Source organism: Stegodyphus dumicola, chromosome X1 (genome assembly GCF_044657685.1).
Source record: "Stegodyphus dumicola isolate Sdum_Otavi_A_Nest chromosome X1, ASM4465768v1".
NCBI lineage: Eukaryota > Metazoa > Arthropoda > Arachnida > Araneae > Eresidae > Stegodyphus > Stegodyphus dumicola.
The window spans coordinates 190,319,123-190,345,975 of NC_140780.1; the positions used below are offsets into that span (position 1 = coordinate 190,319,123).

At 33.7% G+C, this 26,853-nt stretch overlaps 1 protein-coding gene across 2 annotated transcripts in view; it reads left to right on the forward strand.

Annotated features, from left to right (window-relative positions):
- LOC118181027 (delta-sarcoglycan-like) overlaps nucleotides 1-17,668 on the forward strand; it is a 392,038-nt gene extending 374,370 nt beyond the window's left edge. For both annotated transcript variants that reach the window (XM_035350101.2, XM_035350100.2), the window contains 2 exons: nucleotides 2,194-2,397; nucleotides 17,022-17,668. In XM_035350101.2, coding sequence (XP_035205992.1) covers nucleotides 2,194-2,364 — 171 coding nt within the window. In that variant the 3' untranslated portion in view covers nucleotides 2,365-2,397; nucleotides 17,022-17,668. The remainder of the gene's footprint in view (nucleotides 1-2,193; nucleotides 2,398-17,021) is intronic.
- The last annotated feature ends 9,185 nt before the right edge of the window (nucleotides 17,669-26,853 follow it).

Sequence of the window (26,853 nt, forward strand, 5' to 3'; positions counted from 1 at the left end):
ACTGGATATATATCGAAACGACCTGGGCAAGGTCGACTAAGATCCATAACGATGAATGAATATAGTTATTTGGCACTTTCAGCGGACCGACACAGCACTGCGGCAGCTTTATAACTCTCACATGAGCTGAATGCTATCACTGAAACGCCAAATTTCACGGTCTATAGTTTCTAAAGACTTCGTGAGATAGGGCTGTATGCCAGAAGAACCGCTGTTTCCGTTCCGCTCACTCCAGTACACAAGAGAGCTCGTTTAGCATGGTGCAGACAACATGCGGCTTGGGCCAGACTTTTGTAGAGTAGATGTAAAGGTTTGGGCCGATTACGTTGAACCGCCACGTACCCCTGCATGTGCTTGATAAAGGCTCCTTGATTAGTATGAGGTATAGAGAGGAGATTCTAGAGACCTATGTTCGACGTTTCAGAGATATAGTTGGCCCTGAGGTCTTGTTAATGGACGGCAATGCTCATCCACATAGGCGGATCTGGTTGACGATTACCTAGAAAGTGAGAATATACGCCTCATGGATTACCCAAACCTTATTCCTAACAGAGTGTGTCTGGAAAGCTCTTGGGAGGGCAATTTTATATCGCCATCCTCAATCGAGAACCATCCCGGACTTGAATTTTGTGTTACTGCAGGAGTGTGATCTGCTGCACAGGGCTCAATTGCCTTCTGTCCAGTGTGCTGTCACTTTGCGTGGCCTGTCTGGCTTAAAACAAGACCGTATCCCACATTAGACTCATTTTTAGTTCGATATTGTAATGTGGATTTTGCCATCACTGCACTATGAGATCTACTCTTAATTATGCGTACATAAATTGCCTTTTGAATGGTGCATCTCTTTCTCTGTTATAAATGTACATTCATACTGAATATCATTAAAATCTGTCCATTAGAGTTTTAGAAATTCAACATAATGTGAAAATTCTTTTAATTTTGCACCCGATGTGAAAGGGAATGAGAATATCAGTTTAAGAAAATCGTCAAATGTCCAATTTAAAATAGCTTCTTAAACTGCGACATAAAGTTATAATTCACTCATTGCAATAAAGATGTATATTACATTCTCAATAAAAGATAAGTCCTTATCTATTTCACCAGGAATCGACAGCATAACATTATGTATTGCTGTAGTAATAAGTATATTTAATGCATATATAGAATGAAAGATAGCGTAGTGTTTGACTCATGAAAAAGTGATGTATTTCATTCTAGGGAAAGCATTTTCCAGGGAATCCATACCTTGTCAACTAATTGGGTACCCCTGAATGGAAAATTGATAACTCAGAACTAAATTCAAATTTGTCTGTTATTTTAATTGGACGCTAAAAAGCTCTGAACATGGGACAATATAAAGTTTCTCAAATATGAGCCGAAATACGTAATAGTTCTTTAGAAATAAAATGAAGTCGCTCCACTATAAATATGATGTAAATATTACGTTAGAAATAGAAAAGACTTTCCTAATAAACGTGTCATAACATACTCGTCTTTTCCATTGCAAAGTAACGAAATGCCACTGTCCATTAAATATACTGAAAAGTGTTCCCTTGCGATCTAAGTAATTAATTGAACAAAACAAGCACGTTACGAAGGTCCATTTTAGAAGATCATAACAAGTTTCTCTACGGTTCATCAAAAATAAATTATATATCAAAGGGCTATAAAATTATATTTAATTATTAACAATAACATTTTATATTAAAAGGAATAGCATAGTTTACAAAGTCATGTAAAATTTCATTATGAATTAAGCAGGGAGATGCTGTGATGAAAATAGACTAAAGCACAACTTAATGTGAACACAACTGAACTTTATTTCGAAGAATATATATATTATTTCAAATAAATAGAATACTACTAGCATCTTGTAAGAAAAATATTTAGTTCAATATTAGGTGAATATAAGAGTGATAATGTAACCATACGGTTTAAATATTTAGTCATCAGTATTGCCATGATTGATCTTCTCAGTGAACAAAAACGGGCGCAACATCTACAATCCTTATTAGGGAGGAGGATCGCAAAGGGATTTACTGAAGTAGAGAATAACTGAAGTTATGCAGTAAATATCCAGTTTATCTATATTCTATACATGCATGGAAAATTAATTAAAGGACTACATACTTAAACATCATTCAGAATTACAGCAAATTTTTCCTATGTAATATTTATTCTATTTTTTTGCAGATATGGCTTGATTCCGAGCGGGTTGAGCTAAGAAACCTTAAAACAGCAATTCCTACTTCAAGAGGTCGGTCTTATCCTGGTATATATCAACTCTGTGCTTGTGAGAACGGACGATTGTTTCTTGCACCACCAGAAAAAGTGTGTCAAGCGGATAATATTGTTTGTAAATAATAATCGTGATAAATTTAACTTCAGCTATGAAAGGTAAATATAAATATTTAATGTGAGTATATATATGTATATCCTCATATCATATCCTACAAAGATATATATATATATCATATTATTTGCACTACTCTTTGTTTTATAAATTAAACTACACTTATCGCAATACACCTAATTAGTTAAAACATAATATTTGATTTACTCTACCATCAAAATATAGTATTAATTAATTCTATCATAATTTACTATAATTTATTTTATCGTCATAGCTGTATTAAAAATTGTCTCTCTCTCTTTTTCTATATATATATATAAAATTTTCCTCAAGCATAAGTGCAAGAATTTAAATGTTATTGTTTTATTATTTTGTTTTAAGGCATTCTTTGAATATGAAACATTCTTATTAAGCAGACATTGAACCCGTAATTATTCATATCGTTGTGATTGAATCTCTATTATTCAATAAGATATATTTTTGGTTAAAAGATAAAAGTTTGTTTTAGTTTCGGTTCTGAATTATTGGTAATTTTTTCCCCAGTTTCAGGAGACAAAAATTAAAATATGTTGGTAAAATAATTTTTAAATTTAAATAATAAAATCTCTCATTTATATTGTTATGGGAGTTAGAATTTATGCATTTAAATTTATTGCATAATTTACATGTCTAATATAAAAAATCGGAATGAATTTTCACTTAGACTAGTATAAAGACTGAAGGTGGTATTAAAAAAATTCGAAGATACAGAAATGCAATTTTCCAATATTATGAGTTCTTAGGATGAAGATAAGAAAGATTTGTTTCATAAATTTATCACGTCATTGTTAAGGAAAGTGTCTTCCATACTCAAATTGGGATTTGTAAATCAATACTTAAAGCAATAAGCTCAAAACTAGTCTAAATGTGTGAAACTGAATGCCCTGTCAGTTTTAAAGCATAGCAAGAATATTTTATCCAGAAGGTAGTGCTATACATGATTGCCGAGGTGAACTGGCATATTTAATTAAACAATGTAGCTTAATGGACAAAAAAGTTAGCGCACTAAGAAATAATTGCGGGATCGTAACGAAACTTGCAATGAAGGTACATGTCGGGGAGATATGCAAATTATTAGAAATGCAGCGTCATTGCGCATTACGTATAGCCGGTAGAGGGCGTTGAACTTCGTACTCTGTAGAGTATAAAACAGGTAACCAAAGCTTATTTGAGTGTGCTGAATCATTTACAAAGGATGAGTTGAGGTAGACATGCCATTACGTCGTGTTCGAAGACAATATGAGCAGTTGTCGCAGTTTGAGAGGGGGAGAATCGTCGGGATGATGGAAGCTGGGTGGTCAGCTAGGCAAGTAGCTCGTCATTAGGCCGCGCTGATTGTGTTGTGAGGAGGTGTTGGTACCAGTGGACCCGAGAGATGTACTCGAAGACCAGGCTCGGGACGCCCTCGACAGACCAGTCGTTGAGAAGACCGCCACATCGTAAGAAATGCACGCGTACAGCCAACTGCTTCTGCTTCATCTGCCGCCATCCAGGCACAGGCAGGCACTTCACTAGGGGCCCCTGTGTCTTCTCGAACCATACGAAGGCGCCTGGCTGAAGGACAGTTGGTATCGCGGCGCCCATTACGTGTGCTTCCCTTGATGCCCACCCATCGACGCCTCCGTTTGGAGTGGTGTCGAGCACGAGGAAACTGGACTGCATCGGAATGGAACCAGGTCGTCTTTAGCGACGAATCCAGATTCAATCTCGGCAGTGATGACAATCGTGTTCCTATGTGGAGAGCTCATGGTGAACGCCTCAATCCTGCCTTTGCTGTACAGCGACACATCGCTCCCACAGCCGGTGTGATGGTATGGGGTGCCATTGCCTACAATACACGGTCACCCCTAGTGTTGTTCCGTGGCACCATGACAGCCCAGCGGTATGTTTATGAAATCCTGCAACCACATGTATTGCCATTCATGCAACAGCTCCCAGGAGCCATTTTTCAACAAGACAATGCTCGGCCTCATACGGCAAGGGTGTCACAAGACTGTCTCCGCACTGTTACTACCCTTCCTTGGTCTTGGCCTAACCGATCCCCAGATTTGTCTCCAATCGAGCATATCTGGGATCATTTGGGGTGACGAGTTGGGCATTGAGGTGAGTTGAGTTTGAACGAACTAGAGGCAAGGTTAAAGCAAATATGGAACGAAATATCTCAAGATATTATGACTCAGTGCCGCATCGTGCATTCGCGCTAGAGGGGGTCCAACGGAGTATTAACTCCTCCGTTCTTTTGCCTTTTTCTCTGAAATAAATTATCCTTTTTCTTTGATTTCTTATCATTTACATATTTTAAAGTAGTCATTACGTATGTAAAATTTCGTTTCATTTTGAAGACTCCTTCTTGGTGCGCTAATTTGTTTGCCCATGAGTGTATAAATCAAACAGCTTTACCTAAGGACCACAACGGGTAGTAAAATAGTATATAAATAAGATAGATAACTTGATTTCATTGAAATATAGCAGCTTGTCTGTGGTTATCAGTATTTTTTCCAGCATTTTCCTTGTTCCAGCAGAAGAGATAAAAATACGTATCTGTGAAAAAGCTGTATATTAATTACGTTCCTGTAATGCTGCCAAACTTTTAAGCAAAGTATTGTACCGCTGAAATACACGAAATTAATTAGAAGTAAATTTACTACAAAAAATGGAAAGAAAAGAAAAACTTACTTATGAGCCAGAAGCTTACTTATACTCTTTTGTTTTCGTTTCCTTTGAAATGAAAATGAACGTTTTTCTTTCCATGTTCTTCCTTTTTTAAATGGGAAAAAATCATTCTGATTTTTTAACTCTTGTATAAAATGGGTTAATTTAGTTAATTCGAAAGCAGTTAATTTTAATCTGATTGATAATAAATTATATGCCTTTCAAAACAGAAAGAAAAAAATTTGAAAATAATTATTTTGTAATAAATAAGAGCGAAATAGAACCGGTTTTATATAAAAGAAAAGATTTTATGCATAAGAAATTTCTTTGCAGAATAATTCATCTGTGACCTAGTTGTTAACTCAAAAACCCAGAAATACTGGTAGTTCGTTTTAATTTGCGGAGGCAAAGCAGTTCGGCTGTATGTGGCTTTTTTGGTTTATCTCACGCGTGTGTGCAGACATGTTTGCTCAAGAAAGGGCCTTTTCGTATTTTTCTATTCCTTCCTTTATAATACAAAGCATTCCTTTCTTATACCCCTTTCATGCTATGTACTCGAATATCCAAAATGTTGTATTATAGCTCTGATATGTTACTCTAGTGTTAATTAAACACTAAGGCAGCAATCCAGTTCCATTACCAGCAGAAAACGCCTGTGTAGTTATTTTAAACATTTACTGGAGAATCAGATTTGTATTTTCTAAACTAAAAGCTAACTAGCAATAGTATATGCTTAAAGGAATCACTTTTCTTACGATAAATCTGAATTCTGGCATATGTATTCTCGATAGAGAATCTGAATCCTCAGTAGTGTAGTAAATATACGCATTTTAGTTTATATTAATTTTGTTTTTCAGCTGCTTTGCATCGACGCCTATGGATTACTCTCCATTCGAGACTCAAAACCCAATTACTGGAAAGCAAAACCCCAACTTTCTGCTTAGAATCTGAAGAACACTAATTCTTCTATAGTTCTTAAACTATTTCGATCAGTGTCAATAACGTAGATACGCTTAGTTTCACGTATGAAACTTTATTTCCATTGCCTTAATGTATTTTCGTATTCCAGTATGCTACTTATAAATATATGCATATATATTAACTTATATTCCATCCCTTAACAATGATCATGCAAGAAACTTCCCAAAAGGTTACTTTCGCATGAATGTTTCATTAATTTTTATGTAAAAGTCGAAATTAATGCTACTTTCAATACTGAAACCAAAATTTCCATCCTTTCGTAACTAAAATGCCTCAGAATTATTTTCGAATTAAATTAGATATTATTTTCAGCCTACATATGCCAGTAGATTCACGATGAGTATGAAACACTGCAATAACTTCATATTTCTAGGTCGTATCACAATAAATACGGGAGGTGATTAAATTAAAACTGGCTGTCTTAGATTCTTATATGCAAAAATATTAAATACCCTCCTAAGTTCTATCATTTCAAAGTCTGATGGAGTTTTCTATAATTTTTATTTTCTAATCTCTTTCCTTCAAAATAATATATTAAAGATCTCAAATTTAGGAAATGTGACAATAGCACTTTGACTAAGTTAAAGCTTACATATAAATTTCATGTAACTAAAACTAACCAAAAATAACTTAACTAACCAATTTTCTTTAAAAGAACGTTTTCCAACAGAATGCACCAATGAAAATGTTTTCAGAAGTTACTGTCAACCGTCATTCTAAACCTATAAATGGGGATTTGGCAAAGCACACGAGGAATATCTTCTTCAGGGAAGAGATGACATCATAAAGGCCTTTTTAAAAGAAATTGGCTTTTATCCATGTCATACATGCGGCAAATCACGAAACCAGGCAATTCTTGCACAGAGATTTGAAGCACAAGTCGAACTACAAGTGCTCAGCTGTCTTATTTCTTGACCGCTAGTGGGCCCATACATGAACAGACTTCATACAATTGCATGAAAGCTGCATAAAAATCATATTTGCAAACCTTTATAACTCTGTTGTAATGGTATTAATGCAGAAAAGATGTTATCTAAACCAGAGGTATTCAAACTTTTTTGGAAGAGCTACGCTACTCGGGACGTCGAGGCAACATGCCGACAAAAACTTAAAATAATCAATAATCTAATTCTAATTGTTCAAAAACTAGAACTAGGTAATATTAAAAATGATGATGTTAATTTATTCATTTTTATTTCATAAGTACAATAAATTGAAAATTAACTCTGTAGTTACCAAATATTTAACTGAAAAATAAGCTACCATTAATAATTCAGTTTAAAAGCACTAGAAAAGGAAAGCATTTAATGCGACCTGTATCTTGTTTAAAAATAGTGATATTTCTGGCCCTGTTATGTACAATTTAAATCTGTATTGTAATTGTAAATCTATTTGTTTCGTATTTAGATTTTAAATAGATTGACAAAATCCCATCTCGCATTTATAAGATAAGACAAATGTTAATTATATTTTTGGAGCTGCATCATACATTAATGGATATCCATTTCCAGCTTTAAGCGAAAAGCTGTTCATTTCAGGCTCTTTGAAAACAAAATGAAATTATAAATGGGTAAAACACACTGATAGGAATTTCGAATACACTTAAAAAACACACTGAAAGGAAAAGGTAGTCAGGAAAGTTTTCGGAAAACAAGTAGTAAGCTAGAGTAAAATTGAATTAAAGTGTCTCAAAATTATTTTCGAATGAGTCTGAGTAAAAAAGTATAAAAAATTGTATCATTATCATTTTTATTTAAAAATGCAAGCACTTCATCTTTAATTTCAAATAGTATCGTTAATACCGTACCCCTCGAAAGCCGATGTACCTCTGTATGTAAAATAAGGTTGATGTTCACTGCCTATTTCTCCGCTTATTTAGGAAAACCTCCTTGTATTCAGAGGATGCACCTTTATAAAATTTATTATTTTATTCCCTGGACCTGAGACAGACTTTAATTTCGGTTTTTCGATACAATCGCTTCTGTAGGAATCGTACAGTGAACCCACATTACATTGAGAGAAACTTCTTTGTTTCGTGCTAGAAGTGCGCTGTTTTTTTTTTTTTTTTTTTGTCAAAAAGAAGGTTTTCAACGACTTCAGTTTTGTATAAATAGCTTGAAAACTAAATGAGTTGTATAGCGATATTGCAATTTAGTTAGTGCATTCATCCAAATGAAGACTGAAGATTCACTTTTTTGGATTCTGACACTTTCTACATTACCTGCTGCTTCCTATATTCTGTGAATAGTTGTTATATCAGAGAGTAGTATCTGATATATCTGTTGCTTTTCCTTTTCGCTAAATGTAATGCCTATTAAATCCTGGGCTGCTGGAATAATTAACTCTTCAGTAACTGCGTACGGCATGCCAGTTTTAGTTATACGATACCTCACTGTAAGAAGTCTCCAATGCTTTTTTGTTAATATTAGTAAACACAGACATAAAGTTTTGCTTACATTTCAAATGCCCTATTGTTTTTTGAAAACATTCAGTGGTTTTATCATTGGATTCTGGGTGTTTGGGGTGTAGATGCCTCTGAAGTTTATTTATTTTCAGTGTCTCGTTTGACAATACTACCAGGCTCAGAACGCAACGGACCTATAGATCATCATCTTCAATACACACAAAACCACATTTTATAAAATCATTGTCAAACTTACCAGCTACTTTTCTCGCTTTTTTTTTTTTTTTTTTTTTTTTTTTTTTTTTTTTTTTTTTTGTTTCGACACCGTCGAGAGAGAAGCCTGCAAGCGTATTTGGTCGGTATCGTAGCCAAAATCGAAGCGCTGTTATTGTCATTTTTTCCTTTACTGTCTGTTTTCTCAATTATTCGACTAGATTTTAGCCACTCATCCGTGAGAAAATACAACATTTATAGCATTAAAAACAATCTGCTCAATATAAGTAAATGAAACAGGAAATGTTACACCAAATTGATAATTAAACTCACGAATTTGCGATGTTGGCGGTAAAAAGAATCTGTGTTCTCATCACTTGCTTATGTGCATGTCCTTTGAAAATGAACGTTACGTTACTGTCTGTCTACCAATATTGGTAAATAGCTGGTGGCATTTGCTACAGCAACAGAGTACATTCAAGTAGGGGTAACATTTCAACTAGGGGTAAACCAAAATGAATGTTTGTTATCACCTTGTCGTGGGTGAATTTTGACCGCTGGAAAAAGAGAAAGTTTAGTAAGTCAATTCTTCATTAAGTGCGCTAAGATGAAAAACTGAAAAGCAGTTCTTTAAGATACCCCTAGGAAAAATGGATTAGAAGTCATTTTTACTGCAACGGATAGCTGCAGCTAGTTGAGAGATCTTCTTGTGAAAGACAATGCACGAAAATAGCGATTTCAGAGAAATAAAATCTATCTCTTTAACCTCTTCGTCGTCCGTAACGCGTCTAGCGCGTTAAAATGAAACTTCCGCAGGGCGGCTGTAACGCGGCTCAAGCGTTCTTCTACATTTTAAAACTTTTAAACGTTTAAAACGCTTTCTAAATGTTTACTTGTTTGAGTTTTTATTTTTGTTTATTCTAATACCTCCTAGAGACTAGCACTAATCAGGCATTCTATTTCTAATTGAATTTGCCCCGGGTTTTATGAATATTCACGCCATTTTACATAAGATACAAGACAATGAGAAATGGCTTCAACGTCTACTCAGCAGAAAAAGGGGAAAAATGAGGTTGGGAATTGGAAAGACAAAAAGGATATACGTTTGATGAGTACAGTCCATAATAACTCGATGATTGATGTTGGAACACGGAAAATAACTGTAAAAAAACAATAATTGTAAAAGATTACAACAATAAAATGGGAGGAGTCGACCGCCTGTTGTCCACTCCTCCCATTTTATTGTTGTAATTATTTTATAATAATTTATCCCATTATTGTTGTTGAGATGTTATCAAATCATCCTGCTGTTCGAAATAAGCAGAGATATATTTATTTTTCCATTATGCTTTATTTCCTTATAATTTTACTTAATATTCATTGACATTCATCCACTACGAAAGTCATGTATGAAAAGTTATGATGCACAGAGAAAACAACATTACACGCTACGAAAAACAGACGGCCGCTGGGGGGGATTTTCGCGGACAGGAGAGGACGGCGAAAGGGTTAAAGCCGTTGCTATACAAACAGCTCTAGAATTTAATAAAAGTTTTCATTTAAGTTTCTCAAAAATGTTTGTCAATGATGTATTTGTGTTCAATTAAATTTATTTAAATTTTTTTCTTCCACCTCGCGACCCCATTATGGGACATGATGACCTACAGATTGAATATTAAACCATTCCACAGATCCAACCTCGTGCGGCCTTCGCGCTGCAGTAGAATAGCTGATTCGAGCTCCTGTGGTAGGCTGAAGGCCTAAAACCAACTCTCTTCTAGTCATTTCAGATTTCTGCAAGTCAACAACGACTGAAAACTGTCTTCGGATGCAGGCGTTGCTCTTGGCCATTCTTGACCGGGCAGTCCGCTGACTGATTCACTTTTTAAAAGCGCGGTTCCAAATTCTTGATATTCTGATTCCAAATTGCTGACTCTGAAGAACATTCGAATTTAGGCCTCCATTTTTATTTGCTTCTGATGCCATCGAATCTTAATTAACCGTCACTTTTGCCGATATCTTAAATGACACCTATTGAGTTCTAATTAATTAATACTGATCCCTCTCGGAAATCACATCAACTTTATGCAACATAAAAATGCAAAAGGCGTGCTTTGCGCAACACTTTATCAGTCGCCTATTTTACATATTTCATATGCTTACCATGCGCAGAAGTCCAGTTTTGCATTCAGTTGCAGATAATTAGCATAAAAACTTATTGCAGTGGACATTATTATTAAGAACTCAAGCCGGCGGTCGAGTGGTGAGATAGCTAAGATCTCTGAACATTGATAATTCATTACGGACTCTCTGAATGTGACAACAGACAGGAGGCAGCATGTCATTGGTTGCATTAGTGTAGCTCCTATTTCGGCTGTTTTAGACTTAATATGCATGTATAGCAGTTTTCAAAGTTTAAATTATTTTAAAAAAATGTATTCATAAAACCATATCTTTGTTAAAATGTATATTCTAAATTTTTTTTTCAGAATTGTATTCGAGTGAAGAATTTTAATAAGGCAACGGATGAATCGTGTTACATCAAAATATATCGTTTAAAAATGTTGAATGCTTTCTAAAATCTTATCAAATCGAACTCGTCTAAAAACAGAACTGGATATAATTAACTCTCTTAATTCTCATGAAGAATATAATACCCATAAGTTTATGCATGACAGAATATAAAGGAATATAATACTGCTTCTTTTACTTTAATCGATGACCAGCTTCTTATAATGGGTATGATTTCCATTTCATTCTCATCATTTTCTAAAAAAGTAAAATAACTTTCTATACTGCAAAGCAGTAACGTAGTAGATTAAAATAGTATGTTTCTGCTTTCAAAACGTTTCTATTTTCAGACCTTAACTGCTTAAGACTTTAAAAATAAATATCATTTATTTAACTGGAAATTATACAAATGCTCTAAACACTTTATTTCCAATGTAAGTTGTATAACGCTTTTAAATGAAAACACTTACTTACTAATTTAACTGCACTGACATTATTGCATTGGTGCCGATTGTTGATATATTCTAAATTTTGTGAAATAATTTATACTGAAGGATTAAATTTCAATAGTTCCATTTTTTCACATTTATAACTAATAAACATTTTATGGCTATTTTTAAAACTTAATCTTTTACGGCCCATACAACATTTAAAATCTCCAAACTGGCTAAATTCTAAATCTTTCATATCGATTTGGATGGAACTACGTGGCAGACGAGGTATGCTATAACCCATGCAAGCAGAAATGATGGATTAGTTTCGTTTCGAGTTGCTTGGACAGACCGATTTGCTTTGCATATTAGAGCTATATTTCTAATACATAATTGTAGTATGGTTTAAAAAGGCTGCTGAAAGGAGTAATGTGATGATAAGTATGTCAAAAATTATGCAACCAAAGATATCTGCTATTAGATCTATCCACATAAATACCGTTATCGGTAAAAGCGTAATTTTAATGCCTGCTGCCCTAATAAAACTTCAGATCACTTATTTTGTTTTTATTGTATACTTTGTTTCAAAATTAGGAATACTTGATAATGTATCCAAAGTTCAAAATTCAGAGACGATGGAACTGGAATAGTTATGTAGAAAATATGGTATGCATTATACGTAAACTTTTCAAAACGTCAATATAAAAACAGAAGAAATTGTAATAATGAATAAAAATTCGCGTACCGCAGACAAAATAACAACCTACAAGTTTTTTATACATCACGTAAAATTTGTAAAAGAAATTTAATACTCGTTTTAAATTCATAATTGCTGCAAGAAAAGTTTCACAGACTTTCCTTTGCTACAGCTGAACGTCCAGTAATACTATGCTGTTCATAAATGCAATAAAATATTCTTGTGGCTAAAAATGTTTTTGAGTAAGTTTAATAAAATATTCATGTGGCTAATCATACTCGAAGATGTAGATCAAAACTTAGGGTTGTTATTTAGAGAAATCTCATGGCGTTTTTATCGTTTTTGTAAACTGTTCACAAAGCTGAAATCAAATATGACGAATATCTGCATGTTGACAAGAGTTTTCAATTAAATCACACATAATGAGTGTAAAATTTATCCCTAAATTAAAATAATGACCGATGTTGTCACAAAAATTTCACGTAGAATTAAATTATTACATGCTGCTCACTGTTCAGAAGAATTTCAATTATTCTAATAAAATACTTGGAGCAACATGAAAATGAGGGAGTTTTATGCCATTTTCCTTTAATTAATAATCACTATCTCTGCACAAGTATATTGTTAGATGTGTAGTATATGGGTATACATATTCCTTTCGTAATAATCTCAATTTCCGTACAGGTGAATTTAGAGGCTAATATTGCCGTGTATATGATTCTAATAAAATACTTGGAGCAACATGAAAATGAGGGATTTTATGCCATTTTCCTTTAATTAATAATCACTATCTCTGCACAAGTATATTGTTAGATGTGTAGTATATGGGTATACATATTCCTTTCGTAATAATCTCAATTTCCGTACAGGTGAATTTAGAGGCAAATATTGTCGTGTATATGATATATCAGAATTTCACTTATGAACTTTGTATAAAGTCTGATCTGCAGTTATATCACGTCATGAGAAATAACCATATTGCAATATAGGCTATCGAAAATGGCATCATGTTTGTATAAAATTCTTAATGCATACAGCCGAGATAAGCTCACACAACGAGAAAAGAAAGCAGCTGTGAAAGAGGCGTAACTTTGTAATCTAAGGTAATAGACAATATGTTGAAAACAGCGTGTTGAATTATTTCGTTTAATCAGAAGTTAAAATAGCGTAGTTTCCTAGAATACCAATACTTCAATAAATAAAGATCTATGCGCAAATAAAAGTACTTCTTTTTTCAAATTTATTTGTCAAAAACGTTCAAATCCGAGCAAATGGACTGGGTACATGCCCATTTATTTGGTGTTTCCTATGTGCAAGGTAGATATGGGCCAGGTTTCCTTAGAAAGTCCTCTACAGAAGCATCCCTTCTCTCAGGCAAATAGTTCGCACATAATTTGCCGTAATCAAACAAACCTTACTGAACCAAACCCCGGTCAAAAATCTTTTAAACTGCAAGAGTTTAAAAGATGTTGGGATTTGCATGGTCTAGGAAATGTATCTGCATCGATGGTTCCCAAACTGACTTCTGAAGGTAATTCTCAGTTAATTTATAGTTTTCAATTAATTCTTAATAGTTATGCATCTTTCAAACTGCAAGAGTTTAAAAGATGCTGGGATTTGTATGGTCTAGAAATGTATCTGTATCAATGGTTCCCAAACTGTGCTTCTGAAGGTAATTCTCGGTTAATTTATAGTTTTCAATCAATTCTTAATAGTTACACATCTCTTGTTCTTATTTTGTCATTATTACAATATTTGTTTCTACGAATCCCTTCTTTCACTTCCTGTCTTTATCAAAGCAACCGAAACGTTGTGATTCACAATAAATCGGAGTTATAAGCATATGAGTTGCGATGAACTGCAATTCTGTGCATGTGAACCGAAGGGCTAAAACGTTTATGAAACACTCCTCTGCATTATACAGAACATAAATGTTTCCATAATAGTTGGTTAATAATTTAAAATCTGGTGACTATGATCATTAAAGTAGTTATTTTATATTATTCTATCAGACTTGAGAAAGGATATCAAAATGATGTCCGTAGGACGTAGCGAAAAGTCATCCTAGTGGAGCCACAGCTAAATAGTGGAAAAGATTTATCACTAAATGAAAAGCGAGTCCTTAGAAATGTTCTAACTGTAATAACATTTCGGCCATATCAATATTTCGAATTACGTGACTATAATAGTCTAGAACTCTACATACTTAGAAATTGGGATCAACCGATCAGAATAGTTGTTAACATTTTTAGTGATGAGAAAAATGTGTCAAAGCTTATTGTACTTAACTACTTTCATTCAGTCGTTAAAATTTCATATTTTATACCCTTTGTGGACTAGTGAAAGTCTTCAGTAAACAACAATTATATAAGTAAACTGCTTGGATACCTCAACGAACTATTAGGTATAAAAACATCGGATCTTCCTTATTAACATTTACTTTGACTATTTATTCCCCTAGCTATAATTTTCCTCTTTTGATGTTCATTAAAATTACTACTCTCTGGTCACTTTTAGTCATCTTCTTCCATATACAGTTCTTTCGTTTTAAGCTATAACAACTGCTTTTCATTACTTGGAAGGTTTTTCTTCCATTGCTTCCCTCGGCATTCTCACGATATTTGAAATTTTAACATCTGAGGCCTCAGTTCAACATTGAATTAACTGAAATAAAAGTAACTTGTAAATTCATTAGGTAATTTTCGAAGTCAGGAAATGGAAGAAACACCCTCTTCGCGATTCGAACTCCAAACTTCCCGAATACGCCTCGAGCGTGCTTCCTGTTACACCACGAAGGCATGAAAAAAAAACAGTGAGAAAATACTTTATAAGCTCATTAACTTTCACTGCAAACATACATGACTCATAGCTTACATCTAAACTTATTGCTGTGTACAATTTGCACTTTCGTGAGGTTGAAATTTCAGTTTGTTTCACGGACCTTTTTTGTCAACGATTCTGTTTCCTTAGTTTGTCTACAATTTATATAAAACAAAAATTGAAACTATACTTATGAAAAGTCATCTCGTAGTAAAATTTCGAAAGAAGAATTATTTAGAAGTTGGCGTAGTGGGATTATGTAACGTACTGTTTGAGAACCTCAATCTGGTCAGCCGAAAGTTTTAGTTCAATTCCAGTGAAACTTCTCCCGACGACAGGCTCCCTAAGACAACCACCTCTGAAAGGGTCATTATTTCCGAGCACCTGCAATGGAACCTCTCACGGTGAATACCCCCATAATACTACCACATTTGAACGTCATCAGCATTTCTAACATAATTCAATAAACGTAATGAGCATCACTGGTAGTCATATTCTTTAAGGAACTGCTTCGACAAAAGACCAGAATAATTTGGAACAGAGAATGGTCGTCTTAGGGTGTTTCACTAATGAAATATTTGCAACAGGTGTGAGCATCCTTTATAAGTATTAATTTTTCAAAAGTTAAATTAATTTTATCTAATTAATTGATACGTGAATGAATATTCGCTTAGTAAAGAATCAAATATTAAGGGAGCCAGTGAAGGCTTTCGACGTATGTCTTAGGGCTATACTTGGCTAGCATGTCCGGATAACAATCAGAAAGTGCGAAGTTCGAATCCTGGTGACGGTAATGCACAATTTTCACGTGTCTTACTCCTAAATAAAATTCCTAATAGCCTCTATAAGTGGAGCAAGATTTAAAAGGGTGTAGAGGTTACTTAAAGTTTCCAACAATTATTTTCAGTTTAAATACGCTTAATTGTCTATTGTCGTTCCCCATATACCATTCCTCACCAGAATGAGTTTTTAGTATCTCATTTTATGAATTAGAAGGAGTATTTAAGAAAAGTTCAACTTACTTCGAGAGAGAGTGCTTAGGAGTCCTCAGTGGCATTTCGAGAGAGAGAGAGTGCTTAGGAGTCTTTAGTGTTGCGTATTTGCCGTCTGGCTACTTCATTCTTAAATCTCCTACGCTGGGCCGTATTGTACGTGACTGTTGATAAGCACCGGCTAAGTTAAATTAAGGGCCAACAAACGCTAGGTATTTGTGTCTCGTCTGTTATTATTTCTTTGAGTGAATAAAAGGGTATTTTAACCCTTCTTCAGACTCTGTAGTTAAACACTCGAACTTAGCGATAAGTTGCTTCTTAATTCACTAGGTTCCTCTACATTTTACACAGAGAAAGTACTGAGGAAACATTATAAGGGGAAGGAGCATAATTCGTCACCGAACGATATATTTATGCCGAGTTTCAGGGCTGCAGCTTACATTCTTCGAGATGCATACATTTTTTTTTTTTCAAATTTTGGAAGAGAATGTATTTTTTGACTTAAATTTTAAAATTTTAAGATAAATGCTAATATTTTCTTTCAGTTTTGTTAAATTTCTATACCATCATATTTTTCCGTTCAAGTTAAACGAATAGTCTTTCAATGAAAGATGTTATCTGCGCAATGTTTACTAGATATAGATTAATATTTAACTGGAACAAAATGTAAATCGGTCAGCATAAAACACACTTCACGATAATGTAATTTAGCTAATCTTTGTATGCCTGAAATCAAATATATGTATCTTTGACATAAGCATTACATGCTTTTATTAAATTTCGTACCTGCAGCTCTATTTTTACTTTAAAGTTATCATGTCTCTTTTCTAAGTAATACTGAAAATTTCTCATCTATTTCTGTACCTTAGTTTAAATGTTATAATAAATTATTATACATTTATTAAAATTGATACCTTTTTCTCTGCAGATTAACCTTGCTGATAACAATTGGACGCATTAACCTGTACAAGATCATCCATAAGATCTGCAGCAGTTCTAATTATTTGGCGTACACATAGCAGATAAATAGTTTCTGGAATATCTCCTTCAGTTATGCTTGGCGTCCATAATTGTACGTGAAATCTGAATCCCTTAATCTGTCTCATTTTCAAAGCAAAATAAATGGTTCTCATAGAAACTTCTAAAATGTGCCTCATCATTTATCACTATTGCAACTGAATATTATTCTTCAAATTTTATGGATAAGATGCTCATCAATCAGGAAAACCGCCTGCTGTAAAGATGTTCGTATAAATGTTTCGTTTTTCATTTTAAAGAGAACATATACTGCTCCAAATTCATGAACTGCACGTCGTGTTTTTCTGACTTTTGTATTGTATATGTAGAGTAATGTTATATATACGGTGCAACACTAATTGATTAACTCTCAGTTTTTTGTAAATACTAGGTAGACAATATCTGTTTAAAACCATTTATTTGGCATTAAAATTAAATCGAAGTTGAGTGTTTCAGAAGCCTCTAGTGCTGTGTCTTTGTTCGTCTAGCATATTGCAACTGTGTTGACATATTTTGTATCAGTTTTTCTAAGAGATAATAAACATTTTTTGTTTTTCACCCTGAAAGTCTGACATTTTTTGTAGTTTATAATCTTTATTCTTTAAAGTTTAATGTTTCCTTATGAACATTATTTGGCAACAAGTCTTGAAAATACATACTTAATTTGATCTTAATCTTTAAACTTATTTTTAGTATATTAGAAACAAATTTTACATCATTAATACAGTAATCGTTTGGGTTAACTAGAATACTAATATTGCACTTTCATGGATCTCAACAACCGCATTGCAATAATTGCTTACTGCTTCTCTTACTTCCTTTTTACTGCTAGATATTTCTTTTAGTTTCAGCATCATTGAGCCTTCCCTCATTTCTGAGTTATATGGAAAAGCTACCCAAAAATAGATAATAATTTTTACTTCCATATATAATGAACTAGGTAGAAATGTTTGTTTCCAAGCAGTGTAAAACATTGCAAATACAAATATAAAACTTAGTCAGTATTTCCTATAACGGGTGCAATAATAGACATGTACCTGAAAGAGAAATTTACCTGAAGTCCTAGGGGCATTTATTGCCTGTTTCCCTTAATTTGCGATGTAAGTTTCGGGTAAATATTTTATTTGGCTTCAGATTCCCAATGAAGAGAGCGGAAAACCGATCTCCAGTGCCAAGTATAAAATATTTTGTAAATTTGGGTAAGAAATGTAATCTGGATTTTGTAAAGAAAGAGATTTTAATTCTTCTAGATTTCCTCTGATTGCAAGTTTTATAGAACTCTCTTTGGATCGTTGGAAAAGGAAAATCTCTGAAGACGGAGAAATGGGTCAGTTAAGAGAATCTGTTACCAAAATAATCAGATACAGCTAGTTTAGAACAAATTGCACTGATTTTACTTCGGATCTTTTTATTTACTTTTTTGAAAAATTGTTATTGCTTAAATATGTACTGTTATGATGATGTAGTTAACTGAGAATTCCAAAATGTTAGATCCTGTAAGCATAAAAGAAATGTAACTACGTACCGCAAAAGTACAGAAAGGCTCACAAACGACCCTTTGTGCATGCTGATTTTTTTTTACGTTTCTTGGATCACAGGTTTTAGCATGGAACATAACATATTGTAATTTTGAAGAAAATTCTGAATTTAAGTGTTCATTTATTACTATTATATAAGCAAAGTCAAAAGTGTATTAATATTCTTTTAAAGTGCATTGATTTTGATGGTATAAAAATGAAAATTAAGACAGAAAAATGTATTTAAAAAATATCCATATGTACCAAGTTAAAAGATTGCTGTTAATGCAAAAAAAAGTATTATTATATTGCAGAAATATTCAAAAGTAAATAAACATAATTTTATTTAATTTGACTTCCGTTCAGAGAGGCTGCTTCCTACAGAAACGCTTGGTAAATAATTAATTTGCATCTATTATACTAAGCATTCAGATACATAAAACTGCAAGATTTGTATGCTAATTAACTCAGTTATCTTATTATTTTGCATTTTTTTCACGTACTTTCGTCATCTGTCACCTGAAGGCAAATTAGTTAAAGTGTAAATAGCGAAAGCTTAGCATCATAGGCCGAAATTAACTGTTCAACTTCTTTGCTGGTTATATTAAACTTACCGATTGAAACTTTTGCTCGCTGCTCTGCTTCTCCGGCTGTGCCAAGGTTTCAGCAGGCGTGTTGATATTGAATTTTGCATTAAATTTAATTTGCATGTGTTCTGAATATCCCACAAGCAGCAGAATTCTGTAGTTTTTCTGAGGTTGTGTGACCTTTACGTTTACGTGTTAATAAATAGCTTTTATTTCTGGCTTTCTACTTTGGGTTTCTTATATTTAGTTAGGAGGTGAACGAGACAATAGGACGCTTAACAGACTTTACGGTTACTTAGGGAGATTTTGGTAATTTAAAGCAATAGAATAACCATAGAGTGTCATGCAACGAGTATATCAAATTATGCAGAAAGATAGTACAAACTTGAGCTTAACCCTTGCATGACTGCAGGTTGGTGGTACACCGCTAAGTCCCATCGAAGGCTTCGTGTAAATGTTAGATACTATATAAGCATAAATCACCGTTAGATTTTATGGAAGAAACTCGCTATTGAGTTTTGTAGAGGGCTTGAGAATTATTTTGTCTAACCCGTAGTTGTTGATCGAAACAAGGTCTGTATAATAGCGTCTGCACTGAAAAGGCACTGAACTTGTTTATGCAGCGAAAAAGCATTTTAGGTTAGTACGTCGGTAAGTCATATAATTTTGATATGCTTAAGATCGCTGTGAGTTAAGCTTTGAATGGAAGAAGGCCATAAAACTGAGGTAATACAGTTGCTCGCACTAGGCTGTTGCCACATAATAAAGACTTTGATGCGAAAGCTGAATATTTTTCAGCTAGCAGTGCAATATGAATATCGTAGGTTGGCCTGAAAATACGTATGCTGCTAGATATGATGATAATTTCGGATGGGACAATAGCAATAGTTTCGGCGGAAGATATGGTGATAGTCACAGAGGTGGAGGCAGCACTAGATCCTGTGGAATGCGGCGATATATATAACGCGGCTAGAAAAGTATGTGTTAGAAACACAAAGGACAAAGGTTCTGCCTGTTAAGTAGGATGTAATGGGAGAGTAATTTCTGTGTCTGGAACTTGTGGTGAGTAAGCTCAAAGAGAAAGTTCAAAATAAAAAGATATTAAGTTAATCAAGCGTCAAATCCTACTATCTCCTTTCCTAAAAAATGAATAAATGAAACCAATGAATCTGTAAAAAATGAAAAAGAATGTTTTTACCTTCAAATTATCAATGTCTCCAAACTTTGGAAGTGTTCTGCATATATCGTCAAATTAGGGCTTCAGTTCGTATGCTTTATATAAGATAAAATAATCTTTGAAAACGGATTTGAATGCAGGAGATAAAATAATCAGATGCTTGCATAACAAACTTGAAATTTGCATGAAAGGTAGTACATGTTCGGGTATGCAAATAATTTCGCATCATGCATATATTACAGTCAAGAGTAATACAGAAGTATCAGAGAAATATAAAAAAAGCAAATGCTAAGCTTCACTTGGAAATCGCGTTGTTTTTTATGTTGGAGGTCATATTGCGTGTCGTGTAAGAAGAAGGAACTCATACTAGCACGTCTCACATATCAACCTCGAGAGAATTGTAGCCTCCAGGACAGAGGACAATCCTACTTCTCAACTACCGCTATCGATAGTCTAGATACAATGTCTGTTACGAGAAGTTGCAAACGATAGGTCCAGAGCAGCCACACAAAGTAATGTGCGGGATCTCAATAATCCCCACTCACCTTAGCTTAAAGAGGACCGATATCCTGCCCACTTTGTTAGGTATATTAGAGCCACATTCCATTACCTAGGTCAGGAAATTGGGTGTGATTTCCAAATACAAGTATCTCCAAGTATCAGGCGATGATATCTGTAGTGCACCACTTCATCAGCAAAATTACCATTATTTTGGCTTCCTTTGACAAAATAGCCCTGGATTGGATGCTTACAACGTTACACTGGATGACACACATGGCACAGAAATGACATGAAATCGCTTTTTCTGGAGAATCCCGCTTATCTTTACTGCTTCATGATCGCTATTTAGTATGTTTGTCTGCAGTAACAGTGGGTACGAATGCTTAATGTTTGCATTTTCATCGACATACTAAGCCAGTAACTGATTTGATGGCATGGGATGCTGTTGGAAATGTGAGAGTCCGCATGTTGCCCGCGTTGTCCTGCGTTCCCTCATTACAGAGACGACGCAAATTAGAAGGAAACAGCAGTTCACTCTTCTATAAATATGTATATACGTTATTAATAAGTAGTCCCTAATGTAATTAAAGTTTCATAATTTCGAAATGTAGGGTGCAAATGTTATGAAATATTAAAGAAGCCTTTCCTGTAAAGGAGAACAGTCATCGCAATAGCAATGCACTAAACATTTCACACGAGTTTGCTCATCTATAAATGTTTCGTGATTATTAAAATGTAGCCTCTGAACTATATGTATAAAGTTAAAAATGTAAAAGTAATTCGCAATGTAAAAATATTTTCGGTTTTCGAATTTCCTGAATTCTGTCAGAAAGCTAGCTTCTGACACGATCAAAATTTTAATATTCATCAAAAGTTTTATGAATTGTTGATAAGAATTCAACAGCTAAGTTTCACTGATTTTTTATCAGTAAAATCAGTTTTATTTTTTCAGACCAATTTAATATTTCACTTCACTAAAGTTTCCTTGTGGGCAAGTTTCAGGGTATGTCCTCATCTCTGAAATATTTTTGAAAAGACGAACATGCTGAATTAAAGTCTGCCTAGGAAGCATTTAGCAATTTTAGTCTGCCTGGAAAGCAACTCGTTTACAAAATTTCCTTCTTCAATTCTGTAGGGTTTATCAAGAGCAATGAAATAAATTTTACTGAATTTATTGCTTCTGAAATTCGAAGACAATTAACTCAACTGAGCGTTTATTTTGAAAAGTACTTTAAATGAAACCGTGGCAGATTTTATTGGATTAAAAGTCGTTTCAGCGATGCTATTCTTTCAGATTTTAGTACTGTAGAAAATGAGGATTTGATAGAACAGTCGTCAGATTCTTCATTAAAACCGTACTTTGTATCAAATATATTTTAGCTAAAGCGCTAAAGTGGTAAGCTCCACCCTAGGCATCCTATTTCTAAGGGAAGCATTTTTTTAGCCTGAAACATTGTTTCATAATGATTATTCAGATGGATCGTCAAGACAGTTGAAGAATAATTATATTTTAATTGTCACAATCAGAATGATTATATTTAAATTGAGAAGAGGTATTTTCTCTAGATAAGGCATTCAAAGAAACCATCACGTAATTTTAACAGCTACTTACTTTTGTTATATCTTTCATATTCCATCGAAAGTTTTGAATGCAAATTGCAAATATCAACTAAATTGTGATCAAGGTGACATTCATAAGGAAGAATGCCTCTTTATTTCAGTGATTTATTTCCGTAATTGATAAGGAAATCGAAACACAAACATGGAACAACAGTCTGTTTGAATTTTTGCTGTTTATTCTAAAATATGATCTCCAGAAATTTCAGATCTTGTAATACTAGTGCGAACTTTCCCCTGAATTGCTGTTAACTGCTGCTAGTTGTGAGAAGCGTTTTCTGAACATAAATCATTTAAGAAGATTTTGCATTTAAGATATCTTTTTGTACCCTTTGCATAACAGCAAGACACACACAAAAAAAAGAAAAACAATATAATAATACTACTTTAAAATGTTGGAATTAAAGTTTGTGTTGCAAAATAAACGCAGAGCTTTAATTGATTTCCCTACATGTGATCTTGACATTCTTTTTGTAATTCTTTATATTCATATTAAGAGGGTCAGCAAACGCAAAGAAGCCCCAAGTTGCGAAGGCTCTAGCTACACCACTGTGCCATTGTCAAAATTTTGGAATGTATTAAATAAGAATTCCTGAGATTAATCAATAAAGATATTAATTCTCTCTGTAAGTTCATACTTTAACTGCCTATAAAAGACAGTTTTATTATCTTCATCATCCGTGTCTTAATCTTCAGGCAAGAAAAATTTTTCAAGCTGAAGGAGATAGAACAAAATCTGGAAAAAAAATTTTTAAACTAATGCCTGCGTTCAATTGTAAAAACATTTTAAAGTAAGTGAAGTACATAAGGATCCTTTGTTTCACCACTGAATCATAAAAACAAACACTATCTTTTCAAATCAAAGTTGCTGAAAAAGTATAATAACACGAAATTAGCGGTTAGTTTAATCATTAATTAAAATACAATAAAACACATTTTTAAATATTATTAAAATTTCATGAAAATATTAAAGATAAGTGTATTGAGCAAACTAAAATGTTCCAAAAATGATTCAGTTGCAAACAAGGAGAAATAATTATGAAAAATTATATATGTTGTAAAATAAAGCACAATATGACAAGAAAAAATGCTTTAAAGTTAAGAATGCTTTGCTATTGATTAAAAGTATATATATATATATGCATCTTGCTGTTCGTCCGGGTTTCTGTCTGGCTCTGTTATTTAAATAAATAAAAAGAACCGACTCCATACTTTGTAGTCTAGTAAATATATACTTCTTACTGGAAGGAGAAAAGATAGCCGAAAAAAATAAATCGGGTCTACTCATTTTATCTTTGAAGTTTGATACGTATAAACCCACCTCGCAGGGGGAATAACAGTCGCGAAAAAAGTTTTATCAAAGAACTCCATCCTCTTGTTTTATCCCCCTTCCCTCTCCTCGGGTATCAAAATCCCCGCGGTCTAGAAAGAGATTTTCCTCAAATTCCTTTTTCATAATTGGAAAAGTCTTCACTCTTCCGAAGCTACTGGACCTCACTTTATCCCACAAAGTCTCACGGCTGTCATGGGCTACTGGCTCTACAGCCGCACATGAGTCAATGAGAAAGTGGATGAAAGTGAAATGGTGGCATTTCAAGATTTCCGATTGGCTGGGCTGAAAGGATATACACTTTAATTGAAGCGAAGGTGATACGAGTCCAACGCGGTGGCCATGTTTTTATTATTTTTAAAGGAGATGGGAAGGGGGAATAACAATTCATTCAGTAGATAATCTTAAATTCAGGCCCCAGATGGTGCGAGTAGATGGTCAGTAACATAACAGATGAATATGATAGGGCATTTCGCACAGTGAGGAATCCAATGAAAAACAAGTAATAATGTAATTATAGCACAACTTTTGCGCAGAACAGCTTTAAATACTCGATTGATTTTTATCTACTAAGTAAATTTATTATAAACTACATTTTCATTGGTGTTTCCGCATCATGATCAGAGATAACCGAAGAAAGAAATTTTTTTACTCGATTAGCTTCTTCGTTTAGAATTTCTTTAAAATTAGCTTCATTGAAAGAGCGATTTTATTAACCCCCCCCCAAATAGCGGGCATTAGCCGTTATAGGCACTGGCCACTACTAAGTCCGGAAGCGGAGGCAACTTTATTATGGAGGCACCTAATAAGTGGGCCATTGCCTCTTATGAAGGGACAGACTATCTACATACATGCCTTCTCCGGGATTCGAACTCGAGATCTTTAGTACCGTAGTCCGAACAATAACCACTTCACCGTCTGGGCGTTATTTTATTAAATATTCATGCACATATAATTAAACGGTGACTTCAAACGTGAGACGTTGTGTGAAATATTATTCTCTGCTTGTTTGTGGTAAAACATGCGAAGGTTATCGGACTAAGGGAAAAGACAGCTATACTGAGGGCTTAAAGGGAAACTGGCTTGTATTCACATAATATAGAGAAAAAAACTCAAAAGAACCTACATGCAGCCAACCCGTTTACTGGGTTTCGAACGCGAGTCGAATAACCACAGTTTAGCCACTCTGCTACTAGTGAGACTGGATGCAAAATTAAGAAGGATGGGAAAAGTAATTTTTAATTTTTGAACAAAAGAAAAAACTTCTCAAACGCAGATAGAACAGCAAAGCTTTCTATAAGCTATTTTGGTTTCCTAAAATTTTAAGTACTAAATTCTCTAAGGCAGAGAAAATAAACAAATAGTAACGAAATTAAAATTCGATCTAATTTGTCTCTCAGCTGAGTTTAAAGAATTCGATTTCAAAATACCATTATAAAAATGTCCATATAAATAAAAAGGCAGAAATTTATCTCAATTTTCCTTTCATGACTTATTGAATTAAAGCAATTCAATCTCGAACAACAGCACTGGAAACATATTGCTAAGCAAATATCGTGCATTACAATTATAAACAAACAATGTTTTACATGCAGATCTTATCGCAATCATAACATAGAGTCATTAGGTTATTTTTTAAAGCAAAAGACGTGAAAAATGACCATTGCCCTCACCGAGATTCAAACCTGGACTTCTCGAATATGAGCTGAGTGTGATACCGTTACACCGCGAAGGCATACAGAAAGCCGAGAGAAAATATATTATATCCTTACCCTTTTAAAGGGTGACTGGGTATTAGGAAACCCAATCGCGAAATCCTGATGATGACGAATTTTTGTCCACCACCTTTTGTTCGGAGGCCACTGTAGATTCATTAAGATTTTTGAAGTAGGAAACATGAAAAATAAGCAATGCCTTCGCTGGGACTCGAACCTGGACCTCTTGAATACGCGCCGAGTGTGCACCATTACACAACAAAGGCGAGCTAGAATGAGGGAGAAAATACCTCAAAATTTGTTTACTTTCCATAGAATTCCTATTAACATAAAACATTAAAAACGTCTGGAGCTTTTAAATTTTTGCCGAAATTTAAAAGTAAGCATTTCCTGAGAAAAAATATTCAGTTATCGCCTTCTGATATTTTACGCAACCTAATTCAAAATGGAAAGTCACCTTTAGATAATTATTGGACAGCTATTGATGAGGGCATTTTTATATAATAATCCTAACTCATTAAACAAATTCATTGGAATGTCAGTTTTATTTCATTGTTATTTTGATGGATTTAAAATATGTATACTGTTGAGCACTAACAAGGAAATGAAACTTAAAAAGAGAAACGTTCTTTCTACAACTAAACGTCACTTACTCTCGCAGCTCATTTTGTAAATGTATCGTCTTTAAATTTAAAATCTACAAATTTCGACCTTTACTGGCACAGCAAATACAAACAATGAAATGGAAAATATCAAATTTAAAAGCAGATGACAGAAATAATAATAAGTCCATTAATGGAGAAAAAATTTTATTGTTTATGTCAGAGCTCTTATTTAATTTACGGAAGCATAATTCTGTAAAAGAAATTTAATGTCAAATATTTTCAAATTATGAAGGAAATGAGAAGTGACATATTCATGAATAAAAATATTTTGTTTCTACATACGTCTCACATAGTACTTTAAATATGAAAATTCCATCAAAATTTGTTTACTTTCCATAGAATTCCTATTAACATAAAACATTAAAAACGTCTGGAGCTTTTAAATTTTTGCCGAAATTTAAAAGTAAGCATTTCCTGAGAAAAAATATTCAGTTATCGCCTTCTGATATTTTACGCAACCTAATTCAAAATGGAAAGTCACCTTTAGATAATTATTGGACAGCTATTGATGAGGGCATTTTTATATAATAATCCTAACTCATTAAACAAATTCATTGGAATGTCAGTTTTATTTCATTGTTATTTTGATGGATTTAAAATATGTATACTGTTGAGCACTAACAAGGAAATGAAA